Source organism: Struthio camelus, chromosome 20 (genome assembly GCF_040807025.1).
Source record: "Struthio camelus isolate bStrCam1 chromosome 20, bStrCam1.hap1, whole genome shotgun sequence".
NCBI lineage: Eukaryota > Metazoa > Chordata > Aves > Struthioniformes > Struthionidae > Struthio > Struthio camelus.
The window spans coordinates 970,001-987,500 of record NC_090961.1 but is presented as its reverse complement, the minus strand read 5'-3'; the positions used below and the strand labels follow the sequence as shown (position 1 = coordinate 987,500).

The 17,500-nt window shown below is 49.7% G+C and overlaps 2 protein-coding genes across 5 annotated transcripts in view; one reads left to right on the top strand and one right to left on the bottom strand.

The window, feature by feature from the left end:
* HSPA5 (heat shock protein family A (Hsp70) member 5) overlaps positions 1 to 17,500 on the bottom strand; it is a 339,565-nt gene that overhangs the window by 262,263 nt on the left and 59,802 nt on the right. The gene's annotated exons all lie outside the window — the stretch shown is intronic.
* PBX3 (PBX homeobox 3) overlaps positions 1 to 17,500 on the top strand; it is a 118,354-nt gene that overhangs the window by 94,774 nt on the left and 6,080 nt on the right. For all 4 annotated transcript variants that reach the window (XM_068914546.1, XM_068914547.1, XM_068914543.1 and 1 more), the window contains exons 3-6: positions 1,673 to 1,914; positions 8,299 to 8,489; positions 10,677 to 10,812; positions 17,493 to 17,500. The exon at positions 17,493 to 17,500 is cut by the window's right edge and continues 158 nt beyond it. In XM_068914546.1, coding sequence (XP_068770647.1) covers positions 1,673 to 1,914; positions 8,299 to 8,489; positions 10,677 to 10,812; positions 17,493 to 17,500 — 577 coding nt within the window. The remainder of the gene's footprint in view (positions 1 to 1,672; positions 1,915 to 8,298; positions 8,490 to 10,676; positions 10,813 to 17,492) is intronic.

The window sequence follows — 17,500 nt, the reverse complement described above, 5'->3', positions numbered from 1 at the left end:
GTTTAAAATGTGTATTTTAGAGTGAAATTAATGCTGTGCTTTCTTGAGTCTGGAAGGCTGGCCAGCTAGGGGGTCATGTCATGCTGTATGTGGCGCTTAGGCATCAAGGAATGAAATCTGTCTCTAAAAGAGCAGCTGCTATTTTCAGGCTAGCATAGGAGACGGCATTGCTGGTGCTCAGCTGAGTGCTTGGCAGCTTGCGGATGTCGCCGCCGTGATGCTGCAGCCTGCGCAGAGCGTGCACCATTGCGAGGGACCCAAGCAGGCGCAGACACCGAGTCAGAACGCAAACACGCGAGGTGCCAACCGCAGACCCACCGGGACCTGTCTAACTAGTGCATGAATACCTGCTTTTAAACAGATTTAAGAGGTTAATTGGGCTGGGATATACACGGTTGTGTTACATCTTTAATGGAAATGTTGATTCAAGAAGCCACGGCTCTAGTGATTTTTATGCTACTGTAATTATTTTTAAACTTTGTTTTCAGCAGTGTTGATAACAGCTTGGCATTGTGCCTGCATGACCTGATTAAACCTACAAATTGTCAGGCTTGATCTATAGGACGCAGATGAGATTGCTGACTGAGCATCACTTTGGAAATTCTCGATTTGAAACAGAAATTAGATTTAAAATGTTGTTCCAAAAACACACTGCCAAAGCACTAGCAATTTTTGACGCATGTTTAGTATCCCAGCATCGTGATAGCAACTAAATTACTGGCAATTGAAAAAAATGTTTAATTCCTGTTGTATATATTCAGTTTCTGAATATATGCTCTCAAGTGCCATGCTCTTCTGCAGAGGTGCTTGGCAGCCCCTTGAGCAGGAGGGTCTGCTGGGAGCCTCCTCGCTGCAGCCTTCCCACAGGAGCAATTTCTGAGATGTTGCCCTCAATTCTGTCTCAGCCATTTCCCTTTTCCTATGTGAAACTTCAGCACAGGCTGTGTGAAGTTGGAGACCGCTGGCACGCAGGGAAAATGCCTGACGTGGCTCCGTGTGACTTGGGAAGTCTTCTGTAGCTGGGTGGCGAGGGGCAGCTCTTTCCCCAAGCGTGTAAAACCAACACTTAAGACTCTTGTAGCAGGGGTGGAATTCAGTGGTGCAAGTCTCAGTGCGAATAAGGCAGTGCTTAGATCCGTTTGGAAGGAAATGAGAAGCAAATCAATTATTTCCAAATAAATAATGCACTTACTTTTACCACATGGTCTTGCATCAAAGTGATATAACGTATAGGGATAATGCCAGCCTCGTGTAGATTTAGATATGTCTTTGGAAACAACCGGAAGGCGTGTGTCTCTGCACTCACGTGAATACTCTTTTAACACTTACAATAAAGTGTTTAAAAATTCTGCAGGGTCCTTTAAAAGCACTAAAAGATATTCTTATTCTGTATTAGAACCAATAGGGTTCTATAGAATTGCTGTAAACCCACTAAATTTGTCTGTGTTGAATTTCACAGGACTTTTCCATGAGGACTGTGTCCTTTTAGGTATGCTAGGGCACCATCTGGCTGGAGGAAGGGCTGTTGTCCAGGTCTGGCCTGTGGTGGTCTCTTTGAGCAGCAAGGGCTTTGCAGGAAGAGCTGTCACCGACATGCAGGGAGCGGGCAGCAGCCTGGCAGATACAAGAAATACTGACTGTGTTTTCTCTTGTTCTCTCTTTTTTGCCCAAGGTTTGAGCATCCGAGGAGCCCAGGAGGAAGACCCTCCCGATCCCCAGCTAATGAGACTAGACAATATGCTTCTGGCAGAAGGAGTCTCAGGTCCGGAGAAAGGTGGGGGATCGGCGGCAGCAGCTGCAGCCGCAGCAGCCTCTGGAGGGTCTTCAGATAACTCTATTGAACACTCAGATTACAGAGCCAAATTGACCCAGATCAGACAAATCTATCACACAGAGCTGGAGAAATATGAACAGGTCAGACATCAGCCTCTCACAGTTGTATGTGTACCTGCTGCTGCTCTCCTCTGCTTGCCAGCTCCTGTTTCTATCCAGGGCTTCGAAAACACGTCCCCTCTTCCCCCTTCCCCAACCCCTCTCTCCGTGGAAAGAGGTGTGCAGTAATGCGAGCCCTTCGCCGTTCGAGGAGGCGCTCGCTGGACGCAGGATGCATGTCTTGCTTGCCTGATTGTTTTCTGTTATGTGTAACCACATAAAAGCAACACGTGAGCCAGTATTTCTCCCCTGCTAGAGCCGGTCCAGTGAGGGAGAAAGGAGGAAGGTTTCCTGTGACACAGTGCTGTTTATGTAGCTGGCAATGAAATCTTGTAAGACTGGTGCGTGGCGAGTCAAGGAGCACACACACCTGGACCATGCTGGCGATCTCAGCCTTGGAGGCATCAGGGAGGAGATGACTGGGCAGGATGGGTCCGAGGTGCTGTAGGTGTCGGAGGGGAGATGACTGGGCAGGATGGGTCCGAGGTGCTGTAGGTGTCGGAGGGGAGATGACTGGGCAGGATGGGTCCGAGGTGCTGTAGGAGAGGACAGTGCTGAGTCAGCTGTGGCGGTTTGCGAGGGAGCTGCGGTGAGGCTCAGGCACATTGTCTCCTGCTAGGCTCTGGGAGCTGCTATTGCTAATAGGAAATATGGAAATCAAGGTCACAGTGAAACCTTTTCAGGCTGACATCAGCACTCAGTGTTTTTGTCTGAAGTATAGCGTGCACTGCAGAGACCGGTGGTTTTAAGCTCCCTGTTGGCACTCGGTGACCCACCGTGTTTGCCAGGCTGATGGCACCAGGAGCTGTTGAGAACTGCTGCCTGCTGGTGCTCAGAGCAGCCTCATCCTGCCCCTGGGTAGGTCCTGGCAGCAGGGACCGGGCTGCTGTTATTTCTCTATAATCTAAAGGAGACACCTCTCTATCTAGTCTCTTTTCTGGTTTTTCAATGAACAGCTGCATCAAAGGAGACGAGGGAGAAAAGAAAGGCACAAGACCCTTGGCCCTTGCAAGCCTCAAGCAATGTCTTTGTTTCCCCCTCCCAGAGGTGTCCTAGTAAAGCTCGTGAATGCTGAGCCTAATCAGCTCAGCGAACCTAATCAGCTGGTGGTTTCCTGAGCTGAGCTGGGGGAAGTCCTGCCCTCGCCCCCAGGCCGTCATGGCAAAGCCTCGGTCTGAACAGACCCAAACCACAAAAGAGATGCTAAGGCGGTGATAAAACCACTTGAAACCACGAGGGCAGCGAGAATTGCACGCAGCTCTGCCCAGGCTCCTTTCCTAGGCGCTGCGCTCTGCCTTGGCACGTCTGCCCGTCTGCTTTGCCGTGCGTGAAGCCGAGCCTGGATGCTTTGACAGCAGGACCCTTTATCTCGAGAGTCTCCCTCTGCATGTGAAGATGCTCTGAAGGATCTCTGGCCGCTTCGCTGTGCCTTTTTATGCCGTTAGAAACACGGGCAATGTCTCCGAAAGGCACTGCCGGGAAAGCCAACCCGTGCCAGAGTCTGCGGCGAGCATCGACCGGAGAGGTGCGGAGGGGCGGCGGGGGCGGCGGGCAGAGCGCTCTGCTGCGCCTCGCCTGGCGCCCGCCGCCGCTGCCGGGCCGCTGCTGCCGTCCTGCCGCCGCCTGCGGCCTGCAGCCCGCTCGAGGCGCCGGCGAGCGCCGGTGCACGGCTTTGCGCGCCTGCACGGCACGCCGATCCGGGCTGCCGCTGCTCCCCGGGCCCCCCGCGCTCCGCGGCCCCTCGGCTCCCCGGCCGCTGGCGGCAGCGCCAGCCTGGGGCGCAGCGGGCGGCGGGAGGACGTCGGGTCCGCGAGCAGCGTGGCGGAGGCGTTTGGGAGGAGGGCTCCCCGCCGGCGCGTCCACGCCGCGTCCTGCTGGAAACGCGGACGGGACCCTCGCCTGGGAGGCGGGAGGCCGGCTTGGGTCAGGAGCTGGCGGCGCCGTCTCGCCTGGGGTCGCCGCTCTGTCAGTACGGTGTTCAGTTGCTGCCGAGGCTGAGCGAATAACTGGCAGAGACTGGGCAAATCTCCTTTTCTCCCCAAAATAATAGTAAAAAAGCCTTCAAGCACCCCAAATATCCTGTGAGGCCCGTTAGCTCTCCTGCGCTGTGGTGTGCCGCACACGAGTAACGAATGTGCAGCCTGTCGCGCTTAGATAGGGATGGCCGTCAAATTAACGAGCATCATCCAGCAGAAAAGTGTCTTATAAAATCACAGGGACTCAAGCTGGAGATAGATTTGGGGCCAAAGCAAATTCAGGTTGGTGCTTACAGCCATTTCCTGGCAAGTGTCCTTTGACTCTAATAAGTTTAATGATGTGGGGGAAGCACTAGCATTTTTAGCCCTGTAGCTCCATTTACAAAGGTTTCAGCTGAAATGTCACAGCCATCCGTCCACACCGCAGGAAACTTTGGAGGATGCTCAAGTGCTGATAGGAGAAAGAGAGAGAGGTAGAGCTGATCTGAAGCATGAGCGCTTCCCCCTGTTGATCCTGACACCCAGCAACGTCTGCTCTACAGAAATATGATAATTTCCCTAGCCTTGCAGCAAACTGTCTCCTACCAGTTTGTCTCAAAACAGTGCCTGTCTCAGCAGCTGAGAGGCAGCCAGGACTTTGTATCTCTGTCTTCACTGGCTGCAAGTTTCTGAAATGCCGTTGCCCTCCTGCAGACAGCGAGCAGATCACCCCCAGCACGTGGCAGACAAGGCGCGCACAGAAGCACACCTGCCCCACGGAAAAGGAGGATGCTTCAAAATGGGGCAGCTCCTGTCATCTTCTCTCCTTGCCTGCGTGCTCCTCTGGTTCCCACTGCACCCAGCAGCAGAAACTGAAGCGTCTTTCTCAAGATGTTTTCCAGACGGAGTTTGATTCTGACATTTGTTGCCAGTTAAGGGAATGCACTTGAAAAAAAACGAAAAAAAAAGAAAAATGGAAAGTGTGTCACGCCATCAAACAGCTCTCCCCTCGCCTTGCGCCAGGAGAAATGGTTGTACACAGGCAGTTCTTTCCATAATTTACAGCTACTGTAATAGAGATGACATATTGAAAGCTATCTTCTATAATTACACTGAAATACATTTTTTGCTGTAGGCACAAGTACTGTAAGGGTCCCAGGCCTCTCGGAGCATCTGGGAACCTGCTTTCTGAGCTCACAGATGTCATCTGGATTCGCCCCAAACTGGGGTGAGGTGTGGTGGCTCGGAAAACACTGCCAGATCCACGGAGCGCTGGCTGGGTTCAGCTGTGCGCGGTGCAGACTGGCTTTGCGGGTAGAGATTGTTTCGGGCCGTTTCCTCTCTTTTCCTTGTGCTCATCTGAGGAGGCTGGATTAGGCACTGAGGCTAGCAGAAGCACCCTCTGCTCCTGCAAGGTTTCTGAGCAGGTTACCAAGGCCATCACTTACAGCGTGACATTATTAATAATGTCTTGGGCGCCAAGCAGAGGCCTGAAAAATAGTAGTGAAAAAGGGATCAAGTAGCTTGGACACTATAAATAAACACGAGAAAACAAGACAGAGCATCAGAGTCTTCTGAGTTTACTTCCGCTCTGCTGTACCGAAGTAACTCTACAGACAGGATGTACTGGTAGAACTAAACTAAACTAAACTACAGCCTTAAATAGCTGTAACCAAATGGAGTCTTTTCAAGCAATTCAAGTAAATGCAGGGAAAGCTTTTTGCTTCTTGAAAGCAAGAAACGCATTTAGCTTTGAAACAGCCCTTTTTCAATACTATATTTGTGGAGAAATATTTTTCACGGTAAACAAATGCCTGAAAATATGTTCATTGTAATAGTTACCATTTTTATAGTACTTTAAAAATGAATTACCCAATTCTGCAAATAATGAGGCATGTGACAAGTTATTGTGCCCGAAATTCTTTCAGTGCCAAATACTTTAATTTAGCAGTATTGTTAGGATGAGCAGAGCCGCTGTGTTGTCTCAGGAAAGAAGGTGCTGCACTTTGGTGCATGCCTCACTTTACCACTGGGCACTGTTTACTAGGTGAACCAAAACTAGCGATACGAAGGTCAGTTGGCTGCAGCTCGACTGCTGTACGTGACGTTCCTCGCAGCAGCCCGGATTTGCTCGGCAGGGCAGCGAGGCCAGCGGGGTCGGGCGCAAGCTTTGCCGGGAGGTGCAGCGGGGCCGGCCGGCCGTCTCGGGGCGTCCCACGGGGCGTCCATCGGGGCGTCCATCGGGGTGTCCCTCGGGGCGCAGCCGCTCCGACTGGAAGAGCTGCTTGGCCCGGCGTGGGCAAGCGTCCGAGTTGGGGCTCTCCCGGCCCTGGGGACCGGCCACGCTTCGGATCGGGTTTCCAAGAGCTTGCAGTGCTTGTGAGCGCAAGCAGGGGAGCCCGTGAGAGGCAGCCGTGCCCCGGGGGCGGCAGCAGCGCTTCTGCAGCGTTGCGCTAGCGAAGCAGCGCTGCCTGGGTCAAGCCGGGGGGCGCGGGGAGCCCCCGGCACCAGCACCTTCGCGAGGCGAGAGGCTGAGCCGCCGCTGCGCTGCCTCCAAACGGGTGCAGCAAGGATGTAAATTAGCCTGTAATTTACTTGCAGTAGTGTAAAGAAAAAAAAATCACTTTGCCTGAAGTGTATGCATCTTTCTTAAGGGTGTACCCAGATTTTAATTATCTAAATGTAAATACTTAACGAATTTTACTTAGAGTAATGAGCTAAAGTGCACACTACATAAATGAGATGTTCTAATTAATCATGTATGAACTACTGGTTTAAAGAAAAGCTATGTGAATTCTGCGAATGTTGGGCTATTGCCAAATTGCTAATCAGCATTTGCATTCATAGATGGCTTCACTTAATAAGTTGTGAGACGTTCAGCAAATGTTATAGGAAATTATGAGTTTTTAGACGCATAAACTTTTCACTTTTAACTCTTTCCCTCACCCAATCTATCCAAGCACAGGAGAATCACTGAAAATTTAGCTGTAAGACAAATTATAAAGGTCTTTTTAACGCTGACTTTAGAAGAAAAAGAGGAGCTAGTATCAAGCAGATATTTAACATATGTGTCTGAACAAGGTATTTGTACTGTTTCCTCTGCGTGATGTAGTGACTGCTGAGTATCCTATTCATAGCCCGTTATGTTAGATGCATGAGAGTGAAATCCTTTGGCCTTATTTGGAAGCGATTATAGCTCAGCTTTGCATTATGATATCTGCTTCCTTGTATAATCAACGTGCATACACCTACTGGAGATACTTAAGCCTTTGATACATCCACCTTTGTGTGATAAGCGTTCATGGGAACAGAGCAGCAGTTTATCTTCTGTGTGCTCATAAACAGGGAGAAGCAGCACAGCGGCCCGGCGCCTCTTCTTTTCCGAAGGCTGCGCTGGGACAGCGATAGGTTAGTGTGCATGGAACGTGCTCGAATTCCCCTCCAAGTCCTTAGGAAGAGATTAGTCCTGTAGCTGCAACGTGGTTTTCTCTAGCAGACGAGAGTCCCAGTTTTTGTTTTTGAAAGAGATAAAGGAGACATAAATCAGCGTAGTTTGTGGCAGCTTGCAGCCTGCGTAGGGGGAAGCTGGAATACCAGCATGACAGCCGCTTGGTCATACGAGGCTCAGATCAGGAAAGTCTGTTGATGATGCAGCCTGGAGAAGTTTATATCATCGTGTCCTTTTGCCTGCGTGGTCTGGGGCTGATAATTGATAGCTTGTGATGCCTTTCCCTCCGCAGCGTTTGTGCAGCGCAGCAGAGGCCAGGCTCGGGCAGGGCTGGGACGCCCAGCAGCTTCTCTGGAATTCCACCGTTTAGGCAGAACTGTGCAAGTCACCTCAAAAAGGTCTAAATTAACCTGATGTGCTGTAGAGAGCAGCTCTGCATGCTGCCTGTTTGGGGCTCCTTGCGTTCCTGGCAGCCCCGCGGTCAGCGGGAGGGGACAGCCCTTCCCAGGCGGAGGTGGCCCAGCGCGCTGCTCCCCGCTCGCGTTACCCTCCTGCCTGCGGTTATTCACATCGCTGATCCTGACCTCTCCTTTCCACTGCGGTCTGTCTGCAGAGGTAGGAAAGCAGTCTGCTTGCACGGTTAGAAGCAAGCGAGTGTTAGAAAGAGCTATGCCACCGTGGCTCAGCAGCCTTGGCCACCCTGAAAAGGTCCCAGATCTCATTTACAGCGGTGTCTGGGGTATCTTATTGCACTACCCTAGTCGCTGAGGCAGGTCGTGAGTGGGGAGAGTCCGGGACAGCTTGAGGGTCCCTCCGGGGCCGGCTGGCCCACCTGGGGATCGCGCAAGGGTTGGGGGATGCTCGCTTTCCTCCGGCTGTTGGTGGCTCGGCCCCGCAGCCAGGCCACCCTGTGTCCTCGTGGGACCGTACAGCACCGTTCCTAAGCCTCCCCTTCCTTTGCAGGCATGCAACGAATTTACTACACATGTGATGAACCTTCTCAGAGAACAGAGTCGGACACGTCCCATTTCTCCCAAGGAGATTGAGAGGATGGTGGGCATCATTCATCGAAAATTCAGCTCCATCCAGATGCAACTCAAACAAAGTACTTGCGAAGCAGTAATGATTTTAAGATCAAGGTTCCTCGATGCCAGGTAAGGGGGTGCAGAGTGCCGCTCCTGCTTCTCTGGGGAAGGGGAGTGGTAGCAGAGCAGCCCTCGGAGAGCCGGGTCTCCCCAGAGCCGTGCCCACCGCGGGCAGGGACTGGCCCAGCACGAGGTTGCTGCGCCCCTAGGACACAGCGCAGAGCATTGCTCCCTCACACAGGCTGCTTTGCAAAAGGGGGTTTTGCTTTCATGGCAGTGCCCACGTCTTCTGAACACATGTTAGTGCAAGGGCTGGGCCCGCTTGCTCACCCTGCTGGCCTGGGAGCTGTGGACCAGCAGCTCCCTAACGCTCAGCATCGCTCTTGGAGCTCGGCGCCGGGCTCAGCGCGCAGCCAGCTCCCAAAGCGAGCTGGAGCTGCCGAGCGTTTCCTCTCCTCGCACAGCTTCGCGACTGGCAAGTCCAGCCGAGCGCTCACAGCTCCCAGGGCCCACAGACGGCGTGAAGAGCAGCTTCCCGTTCCTGGGGGAGCACCCGACACTGGTGTGGCGAAGGCAAGTAGAGAGCAGTAGCAGAGAGCACCTGCCTGCAGACAGGGAGCTCTTCCCACAGGCTGCGAGGAAGGAGCAGAAAGAAGCAGGAGCTAGGAAGAGGCTCATAGGAAGATTTCTTTAGAAATAGGAAGAGTTCTTTAGAAGCCCAGATGAGCTGGGACATCGGCCCCAGCACTGTCCCACTTTGTGGAGCTCAGCTAACACGTGCAGGACCCTGGCAGCTAGCTGAGCCCTACAGCATGAGAAGAGAGGCTGAGCTGAACCTCTGAGCCTGGAGAAGCAAACAGGCACCATGCAGGGCCTCCCTTTAGCAACTAGCTCATGCTTCACACCTGAAAGCTGTGAGGAGCTAAACAAGACCAAAATAATTTTATTAACAAGGAGGTCACTGGCAGGTGTGGCAAATTAGGGTAATTACAAACAGTTGGAGGAAATGTCTATGGAGAGCTCCAGTAACTGCAAAGGTAAAGCTTGCAGATGCACATTTTAAAGTGATTTCTTTAAAAAGAAGGAAGGTAAATAAGGCAAAATGAGCGGAAGCATAGTAATGAGATAAACACAGCTCTAGGGAGAGAGTCTGCCTGCTCCAGGATACAGCGTAGTTAGCAACACGGCGATACTGCTGGAACAGAGCACTGGGGGATTGCCGCTCGGCTGCCTGCTGGCCTAAGGCGCAGGCAGTTAGATTGCAACCAGCCCGGAGGGGAAGGGAACTCTGGAGGAAATGTTTAACCGGTGCTTTCGAAAGGATGCTCTCAGGGAGGAAGAGAGCAGCCCGTGTCGGGTTGGAGGGGAAGGCTGCCACAGCTGTGCAGGTGCTAGTGCTGCAACCCGGTGCAGCAACAAAGCAGCACAGAGCCATCTGCGCGGCCAGAGCTGCTGCCGCTGCCGCTCTCCTGCTCGCGTTGCCTTGCTGCCTGGGCACGCTGGAGCACGCACCGGGGCAGCGCGTGTAGGAGAAACTCATCTCTTTGAGCAAGGCTGCATGGGCAGGAGCACTCCTCGGTATGACATCCCGTGCTGGACATGAGAGCCTGCAGTCGTCAGGAGGAGGTTGTACAGATGGGCCTCACCTGAGAGAGCCCCGAAAGCCAATTAGCTCCAATGAGGGCTAATAAGGACACCTGCTAAGGGCATCTTGTCCTTTGCTGTTGGGTTCACCCCAGCACGCTGGTGCAAAAGCCCTGACTGACCTGCCTGTAAAGGGAAGCAGACTTGTTGGCAGAGTGTTTAAGCAGTGGAGAGGATAGCGTGCTCCAAGGAAGGCACCTTGCCGAGGTCAGGACCATCCCTGGGGGCAGAGCCATCCCTGGCACGGAGGGGCTGTGGCCTCCCCCGGCAAGCACCTTGCCTTGCCTGTTGCTTGATGGTGTTTGCACCCTGCGCCGCTGCTGAGTGCTTGCCCGCCGCCGCGGGCCGAGGAGGAGCTCGGTCCCTGGCCGGCGAGGCGCACGTGCTGCCGGCTGCCGCCTCCTCCAAGCAGCGCCTGTAGCTGCTGGCGGCAGGGCAAAGCCCTGTGACGCCCCCGGACGGGGCTGGGCCTGAGGGCTCGGGGGCACTAACGAGATTTCATCGTTGTGCTGAGGCATGGCGCTGTGGGACGAGGGTCCCTCGCCCCTCTGCAAACCCTGCCAGAGATTTGGCTGTAGCCATAACGGACGTGTCTTTTTCTTGTCATTTCAGACGGAAAAGGCGTAACTTCAGTAAACAAGCCACGGAAATCTTGAATGAGTATTTTTACTCCCACCTCAGCAACCCTTACCCCAGTGAAGAAGCCAAAGAAGAGCTGGCAAAGAAATGCAGCATCACAGTATCGCAGGTAGGAAGCGGCCGGGGAGCCCTTGGGGCAAGCGCGGCCCTGAGCTGCCCACGGTGGCTCGGAAACGAGCAGCCTTCGGAGAGCCGCTGTCTTCCTCGGGGCTGCGGAGGCGGAGGGACCGGCTGGGCACCTCCGCCACGTGCTCCCAGTGGTCGTGTTCGATATACACCTTCGTAATCCCTTTAAATTTAAATTATTGACAGTAAAGAGATGGGAAGTTCAACAGGCAGCTGGAACAAGACTAAGCTCTGCAGGAAGGCCTGTGTGCCGGCAGATGGCTGGGGATGTTCTGAGATAAAAAGAATATATGTACAAAGATTGAAATAAAATGAGTGTAATGGTAGCATCCTACTCTATATCAGACTTCTCTCTATATATAGTCAGTAAGGCTCTCAAACAGTTGAACCTTATTGTCTGTTAAAGTTCATTAGAACTTACCATTATTTCACAGAAAAGCTAGTTTATCGACAGATACATAATCTATTTTTAGAGATCAGAATTTTTTGGATTGCTTGATCTTTTTTTCTAAGCCAGCTTTTCAATATTAGTGAAGTGACATGAGTGGTTTCTCTATAGCAAAAATGTACTAAGCAGATTGACTCCTTTTATCATATATAATAAATGTTACTATAACGTTAATGCAAGAAAAACAACATCTCCCTCATCAAAAATGCACACCTTTGTTGGCTAAGGCTACGCTTTCCATATAGACCCAGGTATTTCTTACAGCTCCAAACTATTTTCTCGCAGTGACGTTCTGGTCTACGACACTGTTGCATCAAGCTTTCCTTCACTGTTTACTTCACCAGATAGTTCAAAAAGCAAAATAACACTTTATATTTCTTGTGGCTTGTACATCTGACAGAAAACCAAAATACTCCCACAGCAAATCTGACTCTTACACTTTGGGAAAGGTTATCACTTGGGTCACAGAAAAGAAAGTTCAGTAACAGCTTCCGAGCTTTCCAGCCACCCCGCTGCTCACGTGCGAGGGCTGGAGTGCCACCTCCTTCCTGTTCTGATCAGCTCTGCTTATCAATATTTCAAGTCCTTCAGAAGAGCAATGCCTGTGGCTAATAATGTGTTAACTATTAATGATTGCAGGCTGGCATTATTAGCAATGCAACCTTTAGCTTTATAATGGAGACCTGAGTTGCGATTTACTTTATAGGTCTCCATTGAAATCATGAAAAATTCAGGTACTTTATTGAAGACTTCCAAGTGAAACCTTCTGTGAAAAAGGCCACCCAAACCTGATGTGATTTAGCTGACTTTGGATGCGGGGCAGCTCTCTGGCAGGCATTGCTGCATGCTATCTTGGATTTCTGGCACAGGCTAAAAGCTGCACAGTACATAAACGCTTGACCAGCTTGGTCCGAAGCCCTCCATCCTGTGTTTGGTTTTGGTCCTTTTGGCGCAAGATAGTTTATAGCAATTCCTTCAGAAAGTGGCGTTCAGAAATCGAGCCACCTAAGCAAAGGCAGCCTGCTGCATAATTAGGATAGCAAGATCCATCAAGACCAAGCTGGAGAAATTGCTTTAAATAACCATTGAAAGGTCTTTGGCTCTGCTGGCAAAACGTAGTTGGAGAAAAAGACACATCGTGGTTGGGAGGTTGGCAGACCTGCTGGAGAGATGTTTCCTGTGCGCTCAGGGGAGGGTGCCTTGTGCCTGGCAGTCAAGGAGCTGGTGATTCTGAAGAGGGGACAGATAAAAAGCTGGGTCTAGATACGCCTGAAGTGACTGAAGGAAATGAGATGGAACATCTGAGAAGCTGTAACTGATGTTTTCTAGTGCTAATAGATCTGATTTCTTTCTTAATTGGTTGGTTGATAAGATTGAACGTATGCATTGTAGAATGAAATAAAAAAGCAGGCAGATGGTCCAAAAATGTAGCAGCAGCAGTGAGCCTGTGACGTGAATGTAGGTTTCTCTCTTTAATATTTGATAGGAGTGTGTATTAGTTGTTTCTTGAATCCATTAGGAAGTCTGGGTGAGTGATGGGAGTAGCTGCATCGCATCTTCTGTATTGCTGTTTATAGCGTCCTGGGTTTTGAAGGGTGACATTTTCCAGCCTAACTGTAAGGACAGCATTAACCACAGAACCTGGGCATTAGCTTCCATAGATGCAGATTTGGGGCCACTATCAGAGCTTCAGTCTCGCCGGAGTATTATAAATGGCTAGAAAAAGCTCCAGATGATGGGAAAGCTTGAAAACTGGGCAATGTATCATCTAATGGGAGAGGAACATGTATGGGAGAGAAGGAGCGACTGCATTCAGCTGGCTTGCTTAAGTTTCTGATAGATCTGCTGTCACAGCTAGAAAATGTGAATGCTAAAGATATCCTATTCTTTGGTTTTCAAAGGCATTTCCAAAGGCCATATGGCAGGACTGCAGGATTAGTTGATATTTACTAGGTCAAACAGGGCTGAAGTTGTCTTTTATTCATACTGAAAAATGTATATATTTTTGAGGCCATCTAGCAGAAAAGCTCTGAGCATGCACTGTAAAATAGTACAGTGCACACAGCTCTAGTATTGGCAGCAAAAGTCAGAGGATGTAATCCAGGAATCAGGAGTAAATTGTGCAGTCATTTAAAACACTGGCAGGAACAGCATCACATGGGGTAAGCGATGGCATCCAAGTGAATGGCTGAACTGCACCTTGCACAGAGCTTTTATGAAAAATCTCCAAGTATATGTATTTGCAGCCTTGACCAGGAGTCCCTCACAGTTGCCTTCCTTGATGCTGTGCCCTATTTACCTCTCATTTTGCAAAGGCCCTGGAAGTGCGAAGAGCTGGAAAATGAAAGAAATATCTGTTAATAGAAAGCTTTCCAAACTCCTAAAGGTTTTGGTTCATGTTTGATGAAGAGGCTTTGTCCTTTTTTCCAGCTGAGCTAGACATCCCTTGTAGTCTTTTCTAACGATCATCCAAGATATCTCTTTCTCGCACTGTCAGTGGCTTGTAAATGCTGGGGGCAGATTCATGGCAGAACATTTTCTCCCTCAAACGCTTAATTAGTAAGTATTTTGGGTCATCCTCCCCCTGGATTAAGCAGCTCACTGGAAATCTTGCTGCCATAGCACTTTACAGAGCTGCAAAGAAAATAGTCTCCCAGAATCATTTGGTTGCAGATAGGAGATAGATGGTCTCAGTTTTGGTATCGATGTTTAAAATAATATGTAGAGAAGGTTTTTCCAGAAAAGCATAAAGACAAACTATTTATTAAGATGAACACCCCATACAATACTGTTTTCAAGAGTATGGAAAAGGTAATTCTGGGGAAAAAAATGTCCCTAACAGAGAACATCGTCGGCTGTAATTTAGAACTGCCCGATCAGCACGTGTTTGAGGGAGATAAAGTGTATCATCTGTTCACTCCTTACCATGGCTGCAAGGCTGATGTTTTATACTTTTGCAGATGAGCCTCTTTCAGGATGTCATGAACAACTATCAGTCTATCATACAGGCTGTAGAAAGGGCATAGTCATTGCAGAAAGCATGTCAGTGGATTACAGCAATAAAATTTTTCACTGCTTCAAACAAAAGAAAAATGTGTTTGACAATAGAATATATTTAAAATTATTTTAAAAAAAGAATGCAGAAGCTAGGTTTCAACACCCCTCCCACCCTCACTTCTTCTGAGTCTGAGTTTGTTTATTTTGGTAAGCCCATTGACAGGAAGAGCTGTAGATCTAGAGGCTCTTACCTGTGGCTTCATTTGGGAGCCAAAAAAAGATGCAAACTTACAAAAAATAATTTCTAGAGGTAAAATTATTAGCCATAGAACATATCCCATTAAAAATTCCCTATATATTTTCAAAATTTTATATTTTTGACATCTAATTAGGTGCAGAGCATAAACTGTGATAGGAATACTTGGAAACACAATGGAAACAGTTGTGATCCATAAATATTTAGTTCACTAATTTCAACAGTGACGCTCTTGTGTCAGCTGCTGCTTTTGCAGAGCAAGCCCTGATTTATCCCATGGAATAAGCCGGCGCAGAGACACAAGGCAGGCCTGCCCCATCCCAAATCTTGAGGCATCTTGATGATTTGAGTAATAATTTATTGTCTTTTTATTTAACATTGTAATTAACATGATAAATAAGTGCAACAGTATTGTTTGAAATGCAATATACAATTAAGCCCAATTAATTAATTGGCCTTCAATGATCAGGAGGAGAAAGATGTTCATTGTTTTTTCATGTGAAGAGATAGTTTGTTTTAATGAAAAATGTGTTATGAAGCCGCTCACAATCAAGGCAACTTTCCGTTGGCGCGCAGGAAGGATGCTGGCTGCGGGAACGTGCCCAAGCCGGCTGGTGCGCCGGAGGGATGCTGGCCACGGGAGCATCCAGCCCCCAGGCTCCGCTCCCAAAGCTTCCCAGATCTGCTGGGCTGATTGCGATTTTTCCAGTAGCCACAACACTTCCTAAACACCCCTCGCAGGCAGGGCACCTCTGACCTGTAAGAGCCAGCTTGTCAACGCGCCTGGCTTTCGGTGCTCGTGGCCCAGCTGGCTCCGGGGTGCAAACCCCACGGTAATTCCAGCATCCCCTGGCTTGTGCAGTGCCTGGCACGGGAGCTGGTCCTGTGCCCGGGGCGTTTGGGCGGCCCTGCTGCTCCCTCTCCGCGGCCACGCTCTGCTCCCAAGCCCCTCATCCACGCGCGGCCGCAGCTCTAGCTCTGAGCATCTCTGGGCTGCGAGCGTGCTCTGCTGCAGCCCCTTTGCTAATATATTTAATACGAGAGTTGAAGAGAGCCCTTAGGCTGGGAGGCAAAGGGTACGTGGATCACGACTTCATTACCGAAAGCGATGCTGCGGCTTTCACGCGGTAGCTGGTGCAGCCCCGGACTCTGCTCTACCTGTGTGTGGAGCGTGTGTTTTAATCTCGGGAAGAGTTTAACATTTCTGGATATTCATTTAGATGTGGTATGCGGGTTAAACATAACGTACGATCGCTGCTCCTCTCATTGCTTCCAATTAAACCTTGCTTGTTAGTTTAACCTCTAGGTAATCCCATCAAACAATTGATGTCAAGGAAACACTGCCCACAGTGGCTCTGGATGAGTGGCCATTAATTTTAATTGCCTTGATATTAAAGATTAAGAAGTATTGGGACTAGCAGAATGGAAACTATCTGATGTCAAGCAAATCCACTCACTGAGGCTTCCCCAGGCTGCTGGTGATATTAAAATTTTACTGTGAGAATTAAATAAACCTTTATTAGTGATGGCTGCTGTTTGATTGGTCCAGGGGTGTGCATAAACAGAGGGCTCTCACACACATCTGTGGACAATACAGTTGATGTACAGAGATTCCTCAATTATGAAACCGTTAATAAAGCATAATCTGATTGTCCACAATAATTATTTGCTAGGTTTCATTAATGTATTATTGCCTCTCTGACTGACAAGGTGATATTAAGTGCAAAATATAGAATACAGTGGAGTATTACCTAGGGAACAGAATGTATAAGGCACACCTTTCATATTGTGGTTAAAAGCTAGAGGCTTTTCATTAATTGTGTTAAGACAAAAGCTAAAGCTACGTAAAATACAGTAGGATTTGTCTCTTCCCTATAGTGGGATACCTTCTCAGATGCTGTGACATAGCTAAGCTCTTTCCTCCGCCTGCGTCGTCATTTAGCAAGCATCCCCGAGCTGCAGCGCCTTCTGGCAGGGCGCCCGGTCGGAGGGTTTCACGGCGCGGGGCTCCTGGCCCGCCGGCCGCCCAGGTCCGCCACCGCGGACCGTTTACCGCCGGTTCCCTGGGGCGTTTCGGTCCTTCTCTCCCTCCCCGGGCAGGGTGTGGTTAATAACCGTATTTATAATAACCAGTATTATTACTGGTGCCCTCCCCTTCCTCCCATTTTTGTTGCTTTTCCCTTTGCCGGTGTTGTGGAGCGCCTGGGCACGAGCAGAGCACCTCAGGGCAAGGTGCCGTTTTGACAGCGCTGGCTGCCATCCATATGGCAAACTGTGATTGTTATTTGGGAGCATTGTTATAGCAGCTGAAGTTAAGCAAAGCCACTGAGAAAGCTTTGTACAAACTTCTCTGAACTGCTCTAGCCGTGACCTTTGCATGGGTTAGTAGTCAGTGCCCTGTGAGCCGTCTTGGCTTCAGTACAGTATCTTCAAAGCGAGATGACAAAGTGACTTTTCAGCCATTATTGATTTATGTTATTCCTTTCATTTTCGGCCGACCAAACGCGGTTCTATGTGGGCTGCCAAGGTTGTTCCAGCCCAAAAATAAAGAACAATTGCATTCATTTCCAGCTCTTGCACTGGAGCAGAAGGCCCCTCTGCCCCCCTGCAGCAGATTGTAGGGGTCTCGCACTGATTGCACTGACAAATGGCTCATATTAAGAGGAGACAATGCCATGCTAAATGTTACAGCAAGCTCCAGGACACAGGTTGTCCTAAAAGGCTAACCTCTTGTTCATCAACTTTGCCCAGAGCCAAATATAGCCCATATCCATATACATATCCATAATAATATTCAACTGATCCTTGATTAATGCTTAATTAATTGAAGTACTCGGCAGATTTTAGATTGGAGGCTGGGGAATGTGCGTTTGCTGGACCAACCGTGACCTCCTGAAGTGACCACGCTTTGCCCGGTCAAACACTTTGTGGACTTTGCTCTTCCCCCTTCTCCCCGCTGCAGGTGTCCAA